Raw genomic sequence first — 21,841 nt, 5'->3', positions numbered from 1 at the left:
GTCCATAGCTATAACAGACTTTGCAACCTCCGGAGAAGTGCCATCACCCATGTAATGTAATTTATTGATAACTAGACCTATGACTATTTTTAAAACATACAGTACTGTCGGTCGTTAATAACACATTTATTTGCAAGTTTTTTAAATTTTTATTTGTAAATTTTGAATGAAAAACGGTCTAAATCTTACATATTGTCACTGTAAGGTCTTAGTGTTGACTGATGAATGAATAAATCAATGAATGACTTAACTCTGTATTAACCAACCTTATATCTGCAGTTGGCTTACTTCAGGGAGCAGAGCTGCCAGAAGAGGGGATTGGCAGATGGAACCAGTGAGGTCAACCACAATTCTGAAAATACACCAAGCACGAATGGAAAAGTGAGATTACCAATTTGCATATGATTGAAAGAAAAGTGTGTGAGAAGTCCAGTGTGTGACAAACAGTAACTATCCGTCTGGTTAATTTATAAAATGAATTGTTGTGTGCCCATTTATTACAGCAATGTGAGAATGCTGTTTTACATAACCTGTAGTTTGTAAATCATTTTCTCTTTTCTGTAACAATTGGACATGGACAAATGAAGTTGTATTTGATTACAGGTGTTTAGATAAATTAGACATACCTTATTATTCATGTAGTAGGAATATAAAAGTGCAAGTCAAAACTATGAATAATAAATATTACACTGAAATTTGATAAAACTCTGCTTGAAGAACATAATGCATCTTGGGGGCACCTAATTTTCCACAACTTTTGCTCGATTTGCACCATTATAGCTGTAACTCTCTGTTTGGATATACTATACTGTAATCCCATTCCACAATTCCACCCTGCCCAAACTCCTCAAAAACAATAAATACAAAATAAAGGCAAAACAATTTATTTGGGGGTTTGTACCTATAATTCCCTCACTTCTTGGCCAATTTATACCACTCCATATTTAAACTGTTTGACTAAATCAAATTTCTTTTCTTCTTTCAAAATTTTAAAACAGGACTCAGAAAAAAAACCAAATTCCAGCCTCCCAATTCCCACACTTTTTGACCAGTTCATATTTCAACTTCTTGACCAATTCAACTTTAAACTGCTTTATTTGTATTATTAATTTTCTATCCAAAATTTGAAATAAATTTTTCAAATAAAAGCCTAAACTTAATTCAAATGATGAGTTCACAACAAGGAGCTTGAAAATGATCCTATTCATTTGAAGCAGGTGTGTTTAAGACAGCAGCATCGAAAAACATGCAGTATGATTTCAATCACACCAAAATATTTACCAATACAAAGTCATGGTTAATAAGATAGTTTTTACCAATGTGTTTGATATTCACCCGGAGTTGCATCTGTAGTTTTAAAATACACTTATAGTATCATATTGTTAATCATCCACAGCGGTCATCTGATGGATCACTCAGTCAGGAGGATGAGTCTGGTCCTGGTTTTTGCAAAGTTGGAGAACTCCAGGATATGGTGGACCGACAGACCAATGATCTGGGGCAGATGAAAGAGCGCATGGCTGCAATGGCGTCTCGAATCAGTGAGTTGGAGGAAGATCTGGACACAGCCAAAAAAGACCTCATCAAGTCTGAAGACATGAATACACGATTACAGAGAGACCTCAGAGAAGTAAGTGTTATATTGAAGTGGCTCTCTTTTATTTTTTGATTTTACATCAATATAATTTGTAATACTTTGACATTCAATTTTTTCCTCATTTTCTTTCACTCTTATATATAAATGTAAATGTAATACAGTACATATGCATACTTTATGATTAAGCCAGAAAGAAGAAATTTGCAGTGGTATCATGTGGCGATTGACTGATATGTTTTGTTTTTTTTTCATTGATGATACTTGATATTTAAAGCCGATATTCATTTCAAAGGATCAAGGAATATTTATTGCAATAAAAGGGGAAAATGTATGATTAATAGAACCCCCCCCTCCAGTTTTGGAGGGCTTTTAAATAACCGTGACATTTAAAATCACGATGTATCAGCAATCAGGTTATCGACTCATGCTTAGTCCCCACTAGAAGTCTAGCGGGCATTCAAGACTAGGCTCTTAATGGCTAAACAGTCAGATGCTGCTGTGAGCGGCACAGTGATGGCGCTAAACTCCAACTGTCAGAAATGCAAGGATGCATTAGGCATAATGACGGAGTTTATCAACTGTGAGATTAATTAAAATAAAAAAAAAAGTGCATATTGGTCCTGATAATCTGCCTGCATCATCCCTAGTATCATGCATCTGAGCACTGAGAGAAGCTTGTTGTTTTGTTTAGGACACAATTTTCAATTATTGTGTCGCTGCAGCACAATCTTCATATCTCAAATCATTACTTTTCAGGAGATATAGTACCAAAAATGCCATGCTTGTTCAGCCATTATTAACATTGCTTCATCAAAAAGGGTAGAACAATTTAAACATTTTAAAAGCAAAGATTGGTGCAGTTAGAATCATTTCACAGTTTTGACTTGAAGTCAACTAAAACTAAAGACATCTGTGCACTAATGGGAGTTTGTGATTAAAAATGGGATGTATGTATTTGTGCTATATATAGTCTATGGCCCAAAAAGAAGATATGGAAGAGAGAATCACCACTTTAGAGAAACGCTACCTGGCAGCTCAGCGGGAGGCTACGTCGGTCCACGACCTGAATGACAAGCTGGAGAATGAAGTTGCTAACAAGGAGTCTCTCTTTCGACAAGTAAGTTACACAGCTGAACGATATATTGATGTGTGCGGCAGCATTTTAACATTTTAACTTTAAATACATTTCAGGTTTTAGTTCATCATCTTTGCAATATCAAATTTATGTGTGGATTATGAGTCTTCTAAACAAACTCACTACTTTTTATTTGCTGTTGTATGTGCTGTTCCGACGTCACTTTCAAATGTGACTTTTGTAAAAGCATAGCGTGCAACTGGATTTTAATATGGTTTGTTGTGCGGTGCACATAAAAAACAATGGAAGAATCAAGTAGGAAGAGTTTTTCATCAAAGTCGAACGTCAACAGATTGCCTGAAATCTTTATGACCTAATTCCAACTGTTTTTTATACATTAAAAATAATACTCTCATCATATTTTTTGAGTGTTGTTTATTTTTGCGTGATGTTTATAATATTAAGCTACTAGTCCAGATTTACCATTGAAGTGTCTTCAACATTATTGCTGTGACTGTTTCCTTCTTACATAGACTGAAGACAGAAACAGACAGCTTCAGGAGAAACTGGAACTAGCTGAGCAGAAGCTGCAGCAGACTATCCGCAAAGCAGAGACTCTGCCAGAAGTGGAGGCTGAGCTAGCACAAAGGGTAGCTGCCCTCACAAAGGTATTAGCATCTCCCCATCACTTGGAGTTTGTCATGTACAGTGGACCCCCGCTATTCGAAAAATCCGTTCCAGGAGTGAAATCGTCGTATGGCGGGCAATAGAAACCTATGGTAATTAGCTCATGCGTGTAAAACCCCAGGTAAAAAACATAAAAATTATCCATACGTATGAAAAATTGGTAGCAAAATTGTATAGTAAGCGATACTTATATTCAATATTCATGTATACAATTAAATAACATCATAAATTAAAAATATAGATAGGATTTATTTCCCTTTTGAGTGATGTGACTTGAGCTTGTTATGGCCATATTCTCTAGAGAGGGTAGCCTAGCCTTCATATTTTTTGATTATCTCCAGCTTTGTTTCCATACTAATCATCTTCTCCTTTTAACATCACTCGCAATCTTGGGACCCATGGCTAACCTATTAAAGTTAGAATTAAGCACTAAAATGTGCAATGAATACGAAGTTGTAAGCACCCACACTAGGATCAAGTCTCTGCATGTCCGCACCTTAGTGACACCATGACGCCGACCAATAGCAGACCAGCATCTAGGTGATGCGTTGTTTGATGTGAACAGAAATTAAAAGCAATTACCTAAAAATGCCTGATAATGGAGGCAGAGCAACATAAAACACTGCCAACCCCTAAGGTCATGACAGTTGTTGATGTCATAAAGCGGGGAAAATGCCGTTTAAAAAAAAAATGTTGCAGTGCACATTGTAAAGTGAAAAAAACGTAAGGCAGGAATGTCATCCACTGTAGTTAAATGTGTTCAGTGCAGTTCTCAATATTGTATCATAGTATTAATTTCGAGGACTGATTTGAGAATAGTTGGGCATTTGTATTTATACAGCAGTTACGACCTGTTTCTTAGACAGCTTTTTCAGAAGTAGACTGGCAGCTTAACACCGTTTGAGTATTAGTTTTGGCTCAAATTATTTCCCTGTGGAAGGTTTTCTAACTTTATTTTGTCTTTTAGATTTTTTTTTCTGTAATGCACTGAATTACCAGCTCCACAGTTGCATTACAAAAAGAAACCCTACAGCAGATGCAAATCCCCTAAAATTAAAGCTCATTCTCCACTGTAAGCACATGGATTTGAAATGAAACAATTGTTTCTTTTCAAATACATTGTGGTGTTGTACGGAGCTGGAATGCTGAAAATTGTCTATTTATGGGCTTGACTGTAGTAGAGAGGAAGCATTGGCATTTCCCCCATTAATCACATTACTGTTACACTGTACATATTTCTGCACACGTAACTGTTATATATTTTTTATGTATTTCATGTGCGCATAGCTATTTTTTTATTTTTATTTTTTTTAATTCATTGCTGTACAATGAACCGTTTAGGTGTTGATAGTAATGACTTGCAATATTATCATCGTTCTATAGTGTACTAGAAACTATTTCATCAAGATGTTCTTAAACACATGCATTTTACTGTCTCTGTAAAGTTTGGCTTTTCTGTGGTCTTCATTCCTTTGCCTTCATCAATTCCTTTATAAATTTAGTGTGGTCTATGCGGCTTTAAAAACTCTGGGACTCCAAAGGTAGACTGACTTTTTCAGGGGCACCAAATCTTTCACCTGTTCTCGGATCCACTCTTTTATATTTAGCTCTGTTACTGAATTTAGCCCGGCTAATAAGCCAAACAATCATACATAAATAATCCATAGGAATACAGTGCTTTGAAGAAAAAAAAATTCTCAAGTTCTTAAAAAGCAAAAGTAAAATAGAAGCAATCATAATAAAACTTCATTAAGCACAATTTATGCTTCCAAAAGGAGTTGGAAGGAGTAAAAACGGATCTATCTTGGCTTAACATGTGTTCGTGTTTTGAGGATTTGTAGAGACTTTTTGTACCACTGGGCAGAGTGGGTTATTATGCATTTTGTATTTATTTGTGCTGTTTTAAAGTTAACCACGTCATAAAATTTCAACACATTATATTGAATGGATGAATAAATTTGTTGGTTCTATATATTTTGCTCAATTAATAATTCTCATTGATTTTTGTAGAAAAAGGAAATCTATATTTGATAGATACTTCCCCATATTTCAACACAATAGTCAGATATGGCAATAACAGTGGGGCAAGACATACTGGATGCCTTTCATTTTTTAAATTTTTTTTTTGACATGATCAAAGTGAGACTTCCAACATAATTTAGCATCAGTTACTACTCCAAGAAATTAATTTTCAAACGCTCTTTCTATTTCATTTGAACTTGTCATTTTTGACTTGGAGTTTAGTTTGTCTAGTGCCAAAAACATCCTCATTTATTTGTTTAGTGATTTATTTCTGTCAAACCATTTTTCAAATACAATCAATTAATTTTCCACAATACCCAGAAGCTGTTCCAAATTTTCTCCAGAGCAGTATAGCGTTCTGTCATCAGCAAGTCGGGCACATTTAAGTAATATTGAAACAATGTGAGTATTATTCATATAATAATATAAATGATAATATAATAATATATAAATTAATAATATATAATAATATAATACAAATAGTTTAGGACCTAGCACAGTCCTTTGTTAAGCCCTATGACTATTCTTCAATTGATTTGTTTATATGTAGATGAGTTGCACATACTGGGTATTATTAAAAATACTTTTTACTCATTTACGTTACACCTCTTATGTCTTATCTCTTTAATTTATTCAATAATAGACTATGATCAATGGGGATGAGGATGTACTCAATTTTGTTGTGAGGGGCGGCAAATACAATCAGCACCAATATAATAATTAATATCTCCTCTTTTCAAATGATATCACCAAACAATGTTTAGTGATATCACAGTTTAGTAACCATGCGAATAAAAATACACATCTGGGCTACAGTATGTCGTTCATGTGTCTAGATGCGTCCAACTGCAGTGAGAGAGACAGAGTCTGACTTGCGCAGCTTACTTAGGATTGCAGTACTCGTCACTTCTCCTTTCAGGCAGGGAAGAGTAAAATGACCTAGGTAGAATAGACACAATGACCAGGCAATAACTGTGAAATAAAATCTTTTTGGGGGGGCTTTTTGGCCCAGAAGCACAATGAGACATACAGAAGAATGTGCTGCCTGTCAAGCCACTGTATTATCATAAAACAGCCAAGCGTTGTGAGAATCCTTTAAAACAGTGTTTCTTAACCTGGGTTCGATCGAACCCCAGGGGTTAGGTGAGTCGGTCTCAGGGGTTTGGTGGAGCCTCCGCCGCAGAGGTCCACCCCTCAGTCCAGTCTGCAGTTAGTGGGCACAGTCATTGATAATGCACAATTCATTTCGTGCACTAGTAAAAAAAAAAAAAAAAAAAAAGCATTTTTTACTAAAGAAGGGTTCGGTGAATGAGCATATGAAACTGGTAGGGTTCAGTTCCTCCAACAAGGTTAAGAACCACTGCTTTAAAATAAAGGTTGCAACGACATATGTAATACTTTTTTCTAATATAAAGAGGGTCGAAATAAGCAACTCGAAAGCGCGGCAGAAGCAGAGAGAGGACAAGGAAGATGAAAAAAAGTGGTTACCTAAATTGCTTTTGTAATAAATTGGAAGTTGGAGTGTAAACTCTGCTTCTTTGTTAGTCTGTTTGGTCAGCTAAGTGCTCCACTCTAGGTTGACATCCGAGGGTCATCACCTTGAGGGCAGCCTCAGCCCTCTATATTCACCACTACGGCCAGGAAATGCAAACAGGAAGGGATAACAGTACATGTACTATATAAGGTTTAGTAATTAAAGATTTAGGTAAATATGTTTATTGCAGTAATCTTTGTCCCAAATTTGTAAAGTATAAATATGTTTCACACACAAGAAATTCTGGTACCAACTTCATATCATGAAAATTCCAGAGGGGGTCCACATTAACTATCAGAGCGGGAGGAGGTCCGTAAGGATGCTGCTTGTCACCCGACACCTTCCCCAGTGGGCTGCCTCCCACCTGGCCAGTCTGCTGGCAGCCTACCTTTTATTTGGCTCTTTCTTTGTTCTGAATTTGTGCATTGTCACTGCTTGTAGGTGATGTTTGTATAGATACATACTACATGCCGCATATTTTTTTCTGTTGATGGCTTCATCTTTTTGAAGGGCTTCAGTTTTGTCCCATAACCTTCTCAAGGATGACTATTTACTGCGAGAGATCAAAACCTAGCTGTATGCATTACTTTGGAGAGAATTGAATATGGAAAGCCTGAAGTGAAGTACACAGACAACACACATTTATTCTTCTGTCTTGCTCAGGCAGAGGAACGACATGGTAACGTGGAAGAGAGTTTGAGGCAGCTTGAGGCCCAGTTGGAGGAGAAAAACCAGGAACTACTCAGGGTAAGAATAGGGCATGCTGGGATGTCCAAAAGTATGAACTTGAGCCAATCTCTAACATACTTAAGTACAGTATTCCAGGGAAATAGATCCACATTTTGAGTTTTTATTTTTCTTTCAGGCAAGGCAAAGAGAAAAGATGAATGAGGAGCACAACAAGCGTCTCTCTGACACAGTGGACAAGCTCCTGTCTGAATCCAACGAGAGACTCCAGCTTCACCTTAAAGAGAGGATGTCTGCTCTCGAGGACAAGGTATTTATTAGCCATTTGTGGTGTTGCAATTCATCATATCCTTTCTCCAGTCCACCAGATATACTGAAATTCTAATGAAGAATCATCATTGTCTTTGTCATCTTTCTCTGACTCATCATGATGGCAAACTGTGCAGTCGTAATTATTTAGCCATGGCTGTCTTTGCATGATTCTCTGCTGGTCTTTTTTTTCACTTGCAGATGATTCAAATAAATGAACAAATTATTACAAGCCTATGTCCCAGTAGGTGGCAAAGTTTTGCAGGGGAGCAGTGTTGGTTATTCATCAGGGTTTGTTCAAGGTGGTAAACTGTCGCAAAGATGTTATTAACAGTTATTCTTTGCAAATAGTTTTTCTTGTTGCAAGTAGGATTTGGACATTACTTGTGACAACAAAAACGTTTTGTGCCTATTAAAACTGTTGGCGAAGGTGTGTGCGCTGAAACAAACAAACAAAAAAAACATCCGCTCCCTGCGCAAGTTTTTGCCATTCAGTAGGAAAGTGATTATACTGGATGTCTGTCCATTTGTTCAGGTGTTACTTTTTGTGCACATCATTTTCTGTGTCTTAATGTTTCTCCCTCTTCAGAATGCTCTCATAAGGGAACTGGAGCACACCAAGAAACTGATTGAGGAGTCTCACCATGAAAAGGTGAAAGAGTGTATTTTAAAAGCTTAAATGTTTCTCCCTCTTAAAATGTAATGAATGTCCTATTTTGTAGGAACAACTTTTGATTCAGATTGAAACGTTGAGGGCTGAAAATGAGCATGACAGTAGAAGCAACTCATTACTACATGGGTGAGTGGGTTTGTTAAATATCAGTCATATTAAATGTAAAGCATAAACACAATACAGTGGAACCTCCAATTTTCGAACGGCTCTGCACACGAAATATTCACTATACGAGTAAAAATTGGGCCACATTTTTGCCTCTTAATACGAGAAAAAAATTCAATATACGAGCGATTACTTGCATGCGCCAAGAGAAAGCTTGAAATTCATGCACACATTTAACACGCCGTACCACTGCACTGGTATCCTGCTCTCCCATCGGTCAGAATCTCTCACGTTCATGGTCCTGCTGTCCTATTGGCTGTGCTGTACAGTACACCACACAAGTGTACAACTTTCTAGGACAGCTTCATTATTGGCGATCTTATGAGTGTGTAATCTGAAGACAACGCAGGCAAAAGGACATGGCAGTAAGTAGGCCTACCTCTAGATTTTCAAGGCTAACTTGCTAAAGCGCTAATGTGTTAACGCGCTACCGCTCAACACTTCCCATAAAGCGCTAAGAGGGAACTTTTCAGTGATGTGGATGCAAAAGCCTGGGCCAGGAGGCAGTTTTTGGGTGGACTAGTTTAATCTCACTTTTGGTCCATCGATTGTTGCAATTGTCAAATCTGATGAAAAATTTGAATTACAATGTTTTGTGTTTTTTTTTTTTTTACAGTCATTTATATTTTGAGGAAAAAGATGATAAATTAAAGTTTCAACATTTTCAGTGTTTTTTTTTAAATAAAGTTCAAGTGGAATTTAAGCTACTGTTTACAGCCATTTTTTTTCAAAGAAAAATTTGATGAAAACTTAAGGTTCAGTGTTTTCAGTTTTTGAAATGAAATAAAGTTCAAGTAGAATTATTGTTTACAGCCATTTTTTTTCTGGTATTCTGTGAAGGGAATCATATATTAGGTTGTTATCATTATGTTCTTAGTTCATTGTTACCCATTTATGCAATCCTAGTTCATCTTGACCCTGTCCTTAGATAGAACTGTTGACGCACGAAAGTGTGAGCCGGGACCTTGGCCCAGCTGCCGGTGGCGCCCGGCTGGCTCTTTTGTTGTGTCTTGTAATCTGCTATGCTTCTATTCAATAAAAGCCGGGGGGAACGGCTGGGCAAGTGGAAAAACGCGTTGGAAGACCCACGAGTTACATTTGCCCAAGCGGTTTTTCCCTATGTCCGGCATAGAAAAGTCAATCTTGGCTGGTCTGAGTTACTCTTTTTGCTGTTTAAGCAGCTAGGCTTGTCCTAGTCTTCTTTTCTGAGATTTCTCTGACATATTCTGTCATTTTTTGTCAACATCTACCGAACATCGCGGTTTTAAATGGTAAAATTTAATATAGCGTTTTTTTCAAGCTTGGAACAAATTAGGCATTTTACATGTAAAATGTGATTCACTTCAAGAATGATTCAGAATACAAACTGCACTCCAGAACGGATTGAATTAGTATCTAAAGGTTCCACTGTAATTCATGATTCTGGCTTTGTTTGGGTCTGTTTTGCTAGACGATCACAACTGGGAAGCACCCCAGACTTCAGGTATCCAGTGTCTGCTTCCTCTATGATGGACAGTAACTCAGACCACTATGGCAGCGCACTTGTACTGAGGCGGCCCCAAAAAGGAAGAGTAGCAGCGCTTAGAGATGAACCATCAAAGGTGAATCGTCCTCTTATGAATTTAAGCATATGCTAATTTGATACTGACTAATTTAATGAATAATGGATCACTTGGTGAATTAATTACTCACCCCTTGTTCGGTTATATATATTCAAAGTACCTGTTATTTGATGTAAATGTATAAATCCAACAAACTAAAGTGCGTGTTACAAGTAGGGGTGAAACAAGCCCTTGAGTAATTAGAGTACCACAATTAAAAATATTGCTTGAAGTGTTTTTTTCTTGCTTCGGACACCTGGTCACCCGTGTACACATCAGAAAAAATGTCAAGCAGTCAATGGCAGCCACAATTGCTAATGCTCTGCATAACAGTAAAGCATCCAGAAAAAGAGACCTTTAGTTTACCAAATAAGATTTCGATAAGAATACCTTGGTACGATTTTATTTTGATTTGTTCCTGGCAGTATGTCATAGCATAATAGCGTGACTCTCAACCTTCTCAAATCATTTTCAGTTGCCAGTTAAGGGTGCTAAGAAACTATTTAGTATGGCGATATTGACATATGTCACCCCTGTTTCCAGTGTTTACTAATGGCGTTGACTCCCTTAAAGCTCTGTCTAGCATAAATTAGCTGTTAGCTGTTAAATCCCCTGGGGTGATAGATCGAAATAATTGCACACTTGATGCTAAGAGCCTGACACAGTTGTTGTTCTTACTGATCACCATGCTGACTCAAATCAGATTTTTCAGCCGGATAATTTGTCTCATAGACCAACATTTATGGGATGAGATTTAGAGGAGGGGGAAATAGTGTGCTGCTAAGCACAGTTTGAAGTTAAAAAAAGATGTTCATCTTCAAAATTTGATAAAAGTTGGTCATCCATAATCAAGAGGAAATGTTTTTGGCAAGGTTATGGTAGTTATAATTCTAACTTTTAATTTTTATGTAAATCATTTACAGATATTTGATTTGAAATTTTTGTAGGGCATCTGAAAACAAAAAATACTCGATACCTATATCCTACGTTAAAAGCCTGCTGAATTTGAACAAACAAAAAAAAAGGCAACAGACTGTAAAGTGGTGAAAACTAAGCGACTTTCCTACAGCTCTCAGAGGCTGTGGGCATGCCAACTGAACTGAATGGAAGTTGGTCTCAATAATATGTTTTGTCTTTGTTTGCTTCCACCTTTGGATATCAGCGTCATGTAAGTCACAATGAAGGGGCAAAAAAAAAAAAACCTTCTGTTATTAATGCCTAATAAAGTATCCTCTTTACTTTAGAATCTCTTCTGTCATTCTTTTTTTATAATATTTGTTGTTATTCAATTAAGGTGCAGACTCTCAATGAGCAGGAATGGGAACGAGTCCAACAGGCCAATGTGCTTGCTAATGTGGCCCAGGCTTTTGAAAGTGACATGGATGCTTCAGACCTGGAGGATGATCGAGAAACTATCTTCAGCTCTGTTGACCTTCTATCCCCTGGTGGTCAGGCAGATGCGCAAACTCTGGCTTTAATGCTGCAGGAGCAGCTTGACGCTATCAACAATGAAATTAGGTACTACGGCCAAAGCACAAACAGCCACCGCAAATATATCATTTGTTGCAGTATAATTTATTAAGGAAATGTTGCATACGTTATTCCTTCAGAATGATTCAAGAAGAGAAGGAAAACACAGCCATCCGCGCTGAGGAAATTGAGTCCAGGGTTGGCAGCGGTGACAGCCTTGGCGGACGTTTCCGTTCCTTGAGCTCCTTACCGGCCTCACTGTGTGCAGGCTCTCCTATTGGCAGCTCTCCACCGGGCTCTGGTCACTCAACACCGAGACGTATTCCTCATAGCCCCCATAGAGAATTAGACCGGATGGGTGTCATGACCTTGGTAAGCCTTCGCCTGAGATTATTTTGACAACTTTCTTATGATTTAACCAAAAAGATTATCACACCATCTGTGATACTTTTTGAACCATCCATTATTCATCTTAATTAACAATTTAGAGTTTTTGAACGTCAGCTTACCTCTTTTTTTGTCCATGCAGTGCTTCTGTCTTTATGCAGTAACCGCCATTGATCTTAAAAGTGTTTAAGACACCAAAGAAAGTCACCTCAAAATCTTTTTTAAAGGGACAATGTGTAAGATTTAGACCATTTTTTGTTACGGACAGCAGGAGGTGCTGCATTTACCATTGACTGCAGCTATAACAGATATGGCAGTCTCCGGAGGAGTGCCAACCTTCATGTAATATAGTCTAAACTAGACCTATGATTATATTTAAAACATAATGTTGGTCGTAAACTTTTATTTGAAAGTTTTTGAAATGTATAATCATTTATTCGTTTTTAATGAAAATCGGTCTAAATCTCACACAGTGTCCCTTTAAGGGGAAGTCAACTCTACAATTACAAACTTACTGTTTTATTTAAAATGGGCATATTTACTAAATAGAGCTGCATGGTGAGCATGCAGCATGGTTAGCATGTCCGCAGTGCAGGGGTTGTGCATTCACTTCTGGCTTCATCTTCATATGTGGAATCTGCGTACTGTATATTTTCTCCTGGTCTGCTGGGTTCCTAACACATTTCAAAAACATGCATGGTAGGTCTATTGGACACTTTTCTCAATTTAAATTAAATTAGTTGTGTTTTGTGTATGAATGTGTGTCTGTGTGCCCTGCGATTGGCTAGCAACCAGTTTAGGGTGTACTCCACCTACTGCCCAGATAGCTGGAATAGGCTGCAGCATATTTGCAACCCTTGTGAAGAAAACAAATGGATGAATATTTACTAGTGGATTTTTTTCTTAACTTTTTCTTTTTACTTTGGTCTACCAGATATTTATTCTATGTTTATGTTAGAAACATGGGATTTACACACCTAAGGAGACAACCTCTTTTTTCTTTCCTCTGATGTTGTTTTATTTTTTTTCCTTTGAATTAATGCGCGTATCAAACTATTGCAGTATAGAAAATGAAGAATTGCCAGTGTAAATGCTAACGCTGAATAATAAAGTTTTATTTGCTTAAAGGGACAACGTGTAAGATTTAGACCATTTTTCATTACGGACAGCAGGAGGTGCTGCATTTACCATTGTCCATAGCTATAACAATATCATTTAATGATAACTAGACCGATGATTATATTTAAAACAGCCTGTTGGTCATTAAGGACACATTTATTGCAAGTTTTTGACATTTATAGTCATTTAATGTATTCATTTTTAATGAAAAACAGTCTAAAGCTTACACATTGTCCCTTTGAAACAACCAGTAAGAGTTAGTAAATATTTAGCAATTAAAAGCTTAGCATTCATTTACATTTGTTAAATGTAGACTGTCTACCACAGCAACTCAAACTATTCACAGCGTTTTACCTTCACTTCTGTATTTTGTTGTTGTCGTAACTTGATATTATATAACTATACTATATAACTGTTTATAAGCCCAGCATAGTGTTATAGTAATATTATGTATTTATTCCTTTAGATGTACCTTATTTCTCTGAGTACAAGTCGACCTCGCTTATAAGTCAACCACCAATCAATACTTTTGGATTCATCTCATTGTCGCTTTTCCAAGTAGTGCACACACCTGAAGTGTTAGGGTTTAATTTTTAAGATAAAGCAACGAGAGTACAGTGTTGCAAAGAAACAAACTGCTTTATTGATTAAACAAAATATGCAAGTGCAGCTCTAAGTACTTCTGTCTGCTTTAACTGTGCTGTTTGATCTTATCTATCAGAATGTGACTTAAAAATGTCATATCCTGGCTGAATTTGTGAGTTTTCCTTTTTTTTTTTTTCTAAAGAAGATATGATTAGATGACTGGGATTATCAAATTATGGACATTTTGAGTGGAGAAAAACCGTTGTGCCTGTTCACGCTTGATTTATTTGAGATACACGTCTTAGAAATCATGCCTATTAGCTCAAGTCATGATCACATCATTGTGTACATACAGTATTAGAGATTTCCATCTGTGTGTTTAAAGTCGTCAGCATTTTTGTCATACATATATACTCTTTTTCTGGCCCAAGATCGGGCCAACCGTTTAGGAGAAAGAAGGAGTAGTTTGAGACCTACAAATGTCCAAAAACGGGCAAAAGTTCTGAATTTTTTAATGTGGAACTTTTTTTCTGTACATCCAAGCATATGGCTTGCGGTGACTTTTTTTGTAGGTCTTGACTTCGTACACATGCCTAAAAAAAATCTTCGTAGTTCTTGGTCAAACTGACTGGGATTGGCTGTAATTTCTCTACTATAGGTGGTGCTGCAAGAGCCACTTTTTAAAAATTGTTTTAGAAAAAAATTTTTAGAAAAATAACGTTTTTCGCCGGGTCCAACAACTGTGCAAAATTTGGTGACTTTTTGTGCATGTTTAGGGGATGGCATGGCTCGGTGGTAGAGTGGTCGTCTACCAGCCAAAAGGCTGTGGGTTCGATCCCCGGACCATCAAGACCATGTCTAAGTGTTCTTGAGCGAGACACTGAACCCCCAGTTGCTCCTGATGCTGCGTCGTCAGTAGGTAAATGACTCGCTAGTGTAAAGCGCTTTAAGGACCTAAGGAAGAAAACCGCTATATAAGTGAATGTCCATTTACCATTTACTCAAAAGTGAGATCGTTTACGGAGAAATAATAAAATAATAGTAATTATTAATAATATTATTATCCGGTGAAAAACAAGAGGGACCTCGCAGTGGAACTCCTTGGGCCCTTCATGACTTCGACATTCCGGCCTGTCCACTTACTGCTGATAACTTATGTTAGCAAAGTGGATGTTCTGATGGTTCTGGAGCCTCCACCCACCGGACATGACTTTGAGCCCCCGTCTGTGATGTCAGGCAGTAGCTGACCATCACCATAGAGGTCATGGAGGAATCTTTTCAGGAAGCACTCATTCAGGAACCACCTGGATGTCATGGACTTGAGCAATTTTGTTGTTGTCCCACCTGAACTAGTAGTCCACGTTGGAGGGCCAAAGTTTCCTTGCCCACAAGGTGGTCTTTGCCTCCAGTTCTCCTTATTCCCACGATCTTATGTTGCTGACTCTGATGAGCTTTGTGTCTCTCTGATGGTGATCTGCAATGCTGGCATCTTTGAGATTCATCTGAGTTTTTGCTACACTGGCCCCCTGCAGCTGTGCTACATAATCAGCTGCTTGATGCCTGCTAGTTTCTTGCAAAAGCAGGATGTTTCGACCACGCACATCCTGGAGACCATCCACCTCAAACTAAGCCTGGCTGAGCTTGGAAGACGTCGTCGTACCCCCGCCACTCTGAAGCGCCTCGGCTAGACACCACTTGGAAGCAACTGGTGAGACTTTGTCTCTCGACTGGCCTGGGAACGTCTCGGGATCTTCCAGGAGGAGCTTAATGGAATGGCTGGGGAGAGGGAAGTTTGGGCTTCCCTGCGCAAGCTGCTGCCCCTGCAACCCAAACAGCAGCTAATGGATGAATGGATATTGCTGGCTGTTTAAAAGACTTGTAATCCACACACAAATTTAATGATTATCAAGATGTTGAACTAAAGCCTGAAATGTATTTATAAAAAAAAATTGGGTCACTAGTTCGCTTTAGTTCTTTTTTAGCTTGTTTTTAGTGAACTTTTTTTTTTCAGGATCTTTGTCAGTCCCTTGCTTCGAGTGGAGAATATCATATTGTTGAGGGAAAAAAAGGAAAGTACAGTGGACCCCCGTGTTACACGGTCCCTGGCTTGTGATTTTTTTCATGTTATGACGTGGAATACTGAGTTTTTTCGTACCCTCTGTTTATGCTATTATGGTACAACTGTCTTGACCCTAGGAGTTTGGCTGTATTTGTGTTGCTTTGTCTTCATCTGCAGGCATTTTTAGGCAATTGCACTTATTTTCTGTTGCCATCAAGGCATCCATGCAACGCGTCACTACAATGCTGCTCTGCTATTGGTCGGTGTCTCCTCATGGAGATGCTGGTCTGCTATTGGTCGGCCTCACTCGTTTCGTTTCAAAATGGCGGAACAGTAAAGCTTTGTTCTATCATGAGTGGTTACAAAACCATGTTTATAGTGCATTTTACTGCTTAATTCAAAGTTGAAAGGGTTAGCCTTGGGTCCCAAGATTGCTTGTGATGTTAAAGAGAGAAGAAGATGAATTATATGGAAACGATGCTGGAGATAATCAAGAAATACGAAGCTAGGCTAGCCTAGTTTACCCTTACTCGGGAATATGGGCATGACAAGCACCACTCAAAGGTAAATAAATCCGTTCTATATTTTTATTGATGAAGGTTTCTGATTGTATACATGTATATTATAAATATGTAGCACTTACTATACTATTTTGGTACCAATTTTTAATATGTATGTACAATTTTGTTTTTACCTGGGGTTCTAAACACATTACCTATTTAACATAGGTTTGGATTGCCCGCCATACGGTGAATTCGCCTTACGAGCCCAACCGCGGAACGGATTAATCTCGTAACACGGGGGCCCACTGTACCTAAGGAATAATTGTCTGCAGTGTAAAACCAAATGCTTATAATTTTTGTACCATTAACCATTAACTCATCACTGATGATGTTTGGAACTATCTTTTATCTAAACCAAGAAACATTTTGATTGATCAAATTTACTTTTCTGCTCATGCCTCAATTTCCACTTCCTGTTTCCCTTTTATAGCTCACTAATCTCTTCCATGCCCTGACCCCATGATGTCCGTTGTGAAAAGGAAATGAATGATTTGGTATTTTGCTTTTGGGGCAAAACAAACTCCCATAGAAATGTGGCAGGATGATGGTTTATTTGCTCTGCTAATGCCAGGCCTCTGTGGAATGCAGGGGGAGGGGAAGGAGGGTGCACTCCCCGTTCAAGGCAGATTGTGGGAAGAAAAAGGCTCACTGCTCTGGCATATAGATCTGTAATTTGTCGTATAAAATCTAATAACACATTTAGCAGCCAGTTAGTCAACCATTTTTGGTTATGTATTTTTTTTACAAGTGAGTGTAAGTTTGCTTGCCTATTCAGTATATTTTTTTGTTTTCTAGCTTTGCTGCACCTATTCAATTGTATTGTTGCTTGGTTGCAACTTGGGTCTTAGTTGTTTTTTTCCTGTTGTGCCGTGTGCCTGTCACAAACATGTGACTCTACTATTCATAATTCTAGTCATTGTCTCTACTTGCAAATCTTAACCTATTTGTTCCTTGGTGGGTTTGCACATGACTCTATTCCACAGCTTTTCTGACTTGCTTTTCAGCTAACTTTTTTTTTTCTTTTTAAATCATGCTTCAGCCTAGTGACCTGCGCAAGCACCGCAGGAAGGTAATTTAGAGGCCTGCCTCACCAAGTGTGTCTTCTTTCAGTACCTTTCCTCACCTCTTGTCCTAACAGTGTTTAGCTTTAGTTTCTTCCATTGTTCTGCATCAACTTACAGTGAACCCCTGCATTTTTCCATGTCAGCATTTTTTTCAAGCCTTTTGTCTTTCCTTTGCTTAGTTCACAAACTCGCAATTATGTCATTCCATCAATTTAATTTCACTGCCAGCCAAGTTAATATGAATCTTTCACACATACAGCGTTAATGGCAGTTAACAGATTCTCTTTTAGCCCTGGTATTTTTGACATTTATAGCCATCAATGGCAGTCAGTTGCCCATAAATCGATAAGAACAAGATAAAACTACTCTTCTCGTAATTTGTTGTACTGTATAGTTAATGTTATTAATAGAGGCTATCTGGTCAAATCTGTCAATTATTTGTGTCCATCTCTGATAGGGGGGTGTCTCTACCCCTGCAAATAGCGTTGGTCCATTGTACACATTTGTCATGCAAATAATTGTCCAAACCCAACTGTCATCAAGAAAGTAGTCATCATGTTTTTTTTTTTAATTATTTTATTATTTAGTATTATTATTATTGTTGTTGTTGCTATGTACAGTATTTATCTTGAGGCTTTCTTGACTGTAATGGACTACAAATGTTAAATGAAGCAAATCTCACCGTACTGTATTAACTTAAACAGTATAAAATTATATATGAATAACTAGGTCTACAAGGATGCTTTCACCTGTAGTGTACATTACACTTAAAAAAAAATGCAACATCGTCACATTTTTAATTGAACTTTTAAATGTTGATGTTAATTTTATTGCATGACGTTGTTTCACACCCTTGATTCAAATATGTTGTTAATTTCACCTATAAATTTGAGTGCTGGATCTCACCCTTTTTTTCTGCTTTGTACAGTCTGCTCAGGATGACAAAACCACTATTCAGTGTGAAACATCACCCCCCACAACACCGCGTTCTATGCGCCTCAATAGGGAAGCAGGTCATGCTGCAAGCCATGAGGACATAAGAGACATACGAGGGTCAGCCTTCTTGTCACATAAAATACATTTTATACATTAAGATTGATATGAAATAATGAAATCGTGTGGCACAAGACCGTTTTTTATTTTTTTTTTTTTTCATTTACAGTCTGATTGGTGTACAAGATGGCCAGGGTAGCAATCCCAGCAGCAGCAACAGCAGCCAGGACTCGCTCAACAAAGCTGCCAAGAAGAAGAGCATTAAGTCTTCAATTGGACGCCTTTTTGGCAAGAAGGAGAAGGGGCGGCCTAGCATTCCTGGAAAGGACTCTCCCAGTCAAGGTGAGCTAGTTGTATAAATAAAAGTGTAAAAATTCCTGTTTTTGTTGATATCACAGCCATTTTTTCCAAATGAAATTTGGATTATGGCAATATGAATTCTGCTTGTTCTTTACCACAAATGCCGTACTAGGTATTTTGCAAACAAAACAATAGTGATGTATTTATTCAGTATAGTATATCCATCAATTTTCTGAATCTCTTTTGCACAATATTAAACTTCTAGGCCACTCCTGACAGACATACGTTACACAGTAATTTCCGGTTTAGATATGTATATATAGTGTTATTTTAAATGTTTTTTTTTTTCAGACATATTAAACTACCTGCTTTTTTACTGTTCAAAGTTTGATACTCTCCAAGTAAACGCAGCTGTAGCCAAACTTCTGTGACAAGTGTACTGCCATAATCCAAGCGTACTGTATAGTAATTCTTCATGTAACTATAGTACTGTAGTTCCATCAGGTATATTAGCCATCTATCTTAGCAGCTATCTTAACATCTTGTTGTGTATATCATTATGTGAGTGCAGCACAGTGTCCAAAATGAGTCACCACAGAACCATTTAATTATGTTCAATTCTGTGCATTTCACTGTTCATCTTGCAACAAGGTGTTCAACCACCAAGTTTAACTCTTTCAGTGCCATGGACGAGAATTCTCGTCCTTTAAAATTGTAATAATGATAATAATAAATAATAACATTTTGTATGTTTTTTTTTTTTTCTTATGGGGTGGTAGCTGACTCCCTTGACCAATGCATACCTAATATAAGCCAATTGAACACAGTAATGATCACTGTGACCATTGGATGGCAGTGTATCCATATACATACAACACAGATATAACCTACATGCAATTCAAAGTAAGGAATGGAAATCAATCTTTCATATGATACCACCCATATTTACAGACATAGCATCGGCCTTGAAAGATGAGTGAAAATGCTAAATAATTGGCCTATCAGCCTATCCCAGCTTCTTTAATATTGCATTCAATGCTAGGCACTAGATCTAAGCCAACATTAAGGGCTCTTAGGCCCTGTATACATGTACTACAATACACCAGGGTTATTTAAAGTGTGATAGTTCACCCCTCTTCATGTGTTAAAAAAAATGCCCATGTAGCTTTGTTTATTTAAAAAAAAAAAAAAAAAAAAAAAACGGTGTGCCCTGGGAAATAGTCATAATGGAAATCTGATTATTCATGGTGGCTACACATAATGAAATAAAAAACATAATGAAATAAAAAACCCAAACAAGTATAGAAGATAGGGCAATCCGAAGAAATTTACTGCCCATTTTTAAAAATCCCGACTACGTTTAGACGCCACCTTAGCAGCATTAAATCTTGTTTTTTTGTTTTTAGCTGGTACTCCTGAAGCAGAGAGCTCACCTAAGGATGGCTTAGGAATGGGCACCCTGGGAGGCCCTGCAGAAAAGAACAGAAAACTACAGAAGAAGTAGGTGTTACACTTGTTGAAAGACTACATTGCACTCATCACTTACATATACAGTATTTGTGTTAATTTTAAAACCCTTAGGCTTTTGCCCAGGCTACATTTCCAGGCTGGTTCATGTAGACACTGCCTGTCTACCTGGCTCCCGCTAACTCCCATCATCTGTTTATCATTACATTCTTTCCATTCCACACAAGCGTTTCCATAGCGGTCACCTCCCACCCCCTTATCTTGTTTTAATTTTTATTATTTGCTTTAACTCTATTGTGTCACTTTTAAGTAGTTTTAATAAGTATCAATTCATGTTGTTTTTGTTTTGCCATTCTCCCTTTGTTTATTACCCTCTCTTCTCATTCTCTGTGTAGTCCAAAGACCGGGTAAGTTGATTCATAATTGCTTTTGCTTTTTCTTTCCACGTGTGTGCCCTCATTCCTGCTGTCTTTCTGAATGCCTGATCACATTTCCATGCTGCTCTTTACTTAACCTGAATGTGTATGCTGATTTTGACAAGTCTTTCGGTCCGAAAGCATGAAGTTCTTCACAAAAGGAACATGATTACCAAATATTCTTCCTTATGACCATGCAGTAGAATGCATAATCAGTCAATTGCTCTCTTCTTTAGGAAACTACTACGAGGACAAAGTTTTTACAAGCTTTACCAGTTGCTCACAATCTGTGTGCAACTTTGCATGTTTAATAATTATGAACAGCACCTTCTGACGGCAAACTATACATTTAGCATACTTACAAGGTGTTTCCATAGATTTCCCTCTCATAGGCCTCAAATGCGCATCCCAAATATCTTGAAATTTCTTCCAACTTGAATTTGAAATTGAATTTCTTGAAACTTGATTGCCCCTCAATTACATTGCTCCGTAATAATAAAGCAAGGCTGAGCATGATTAAATTGAATGTTAAATATTTGTAGACTGATTGTAAAGGTATTCTTTTTTTTAATACTTAATACACTTCCAGTTTTTATTTATTTAAGAGTAATGCTTTTTTGGAAAGGTTATTTGAATTAAATCGTAATGGTCCCTTGAGAAAAAGATCCAACATAGATTACGGTCGCACAACTAAAGAGCCATCTATTTGAACCAGCAGTTAGGACTTTAAAAGAGCTTTAAAGGTTTTGACACACGTGTGGTCTTCAAAGCCATAGGTGTTTTTCAGATTAGAAGGAATGTCATGTTTTCTTGCACTGCTTGTCTCTTTGGTTTTGCCTGTTATGTGTACGATATTGAAAATGTTTGGGTCGAACGGGCTTGTATTGCGTTTGATTTGAATTCAAATTACATATTGTTTTAATTCATGTTTTGTGTGTCAGGCACGAACTTTTAGATGAGGCGCGCAGGCAGGGCCTGCCTTTTGCCCAATGGGATGGACCAACTGTTGTTGTTTGGCTTGAGGTACAGCATTGATCAGAAAAATCGTGAAAGTGTTAACTATGTTAA

The 21,841-nt window shown here is 37.5% G+C and overlaps 1 protein-coding gene across 9 annotated transcripts in view; it reads left to right on the top strand.

Annotated features, from left to right (window-relative positions):
* The window catches only part of ppfia1 (PTPRF interacting protein alpha 1), a 52,334-nt gene that overhangs the window by 20,046 nt on the left and 10,447 nt on the right, over positions 1 to 21,841 (top strand). For 4 of the 9 annotated variants that reach the window (XM_088412779.1, XM_088412773.1, XM_088412775.1 and 1 more), the window contains exons 6-22: positions 280 to 381; positions 1,397 to 1,630; positions 2,568 to 2,714; positions 3,206 to 3,340; positions 7,579 to 7,662; positions 7,781 to 7,912; positions 8,501 to 8,563; positions 8,634 to 8,710; positions 10,200 to 10,350; positions 11,645 to 11,868; positions 11,961 to 12,192; positions 17,573 to 17,602; positions 18,526 to 18,650; positions 18,760 to 18,932; positions 20,297 to 20,390; positions 20,753 to 20,764; positions 21,715 to 21,796. In XM_088412779.1, the coding sequence (XP_088268905.1) occupies positions 280 to 381; positions 1,397 to 1,630; positions 2,568 to 2,714; positions 3,206 to 3,340; positions 7,579 to 7,662; positions 7,781 to 7,912; positions 8,501 to 8,563; positions 8,634 to 8,710; positions 10,200 to 10,350; positions 11,645 to 11,868; positions 11,961 to 12,192; positions 17,573 to 17,602; positions 18,526 to 18,650; positions 18,760 to 18,932; positions 20,297 to 20,390; positions 20,753 to 20,764; positions 21,715 to 21,796 (2,097 nt within the window). The remainder of the gene's footprint in view (positions 1 to 279; positions 382 to 1,396; positions 1,631 to 2,567; positions 2,715 to 3,205; positions 3,341 to 7,578; positions 7,663 to 7,780; positions 7,913 to 8,500; positions 8,564 to 8,633; positions 8,711 to 10,199; positions 10,351 to 11,644; positions 11,869 to 11,960; positions 12,193 to 17,572; positions 17,603 to 18,525; positions 18,651 to 18,759; positions 18,933 to 20,296; positions 20,391 to 20,752; positions 20,765 to 21,714; positions 21,797 to 21,841) is intronic. The other 5 variants (XM_088412780.1, XM_088412781.1, XM_088412776.1 and 2 more) reach the window with 2 other exon arrangements.

Source organism: Hippichthys cyanospilos, chromosome 4, assembly GCF_059441005.1.
Source record: "Hippichthys cyanospilos isolate Australia breed blue-spotted pipefish chromosome 4, RoL_Hcya_1.0, whole genome shotgun sequence".
In the NCBI taxonomy this organism is placed as follows: Eukaryota; Metazoa; Chordata; class Actinopteri; order Syngnathiformes; family Syngnathidae; genus Hippichthys; species Hippichthys cyanospilos.
The sequence above is the reverse complement of the archived record's forward strand: the minus strand, read 5'-3'. Positions and strand labels throughout refer to the sequence as shown.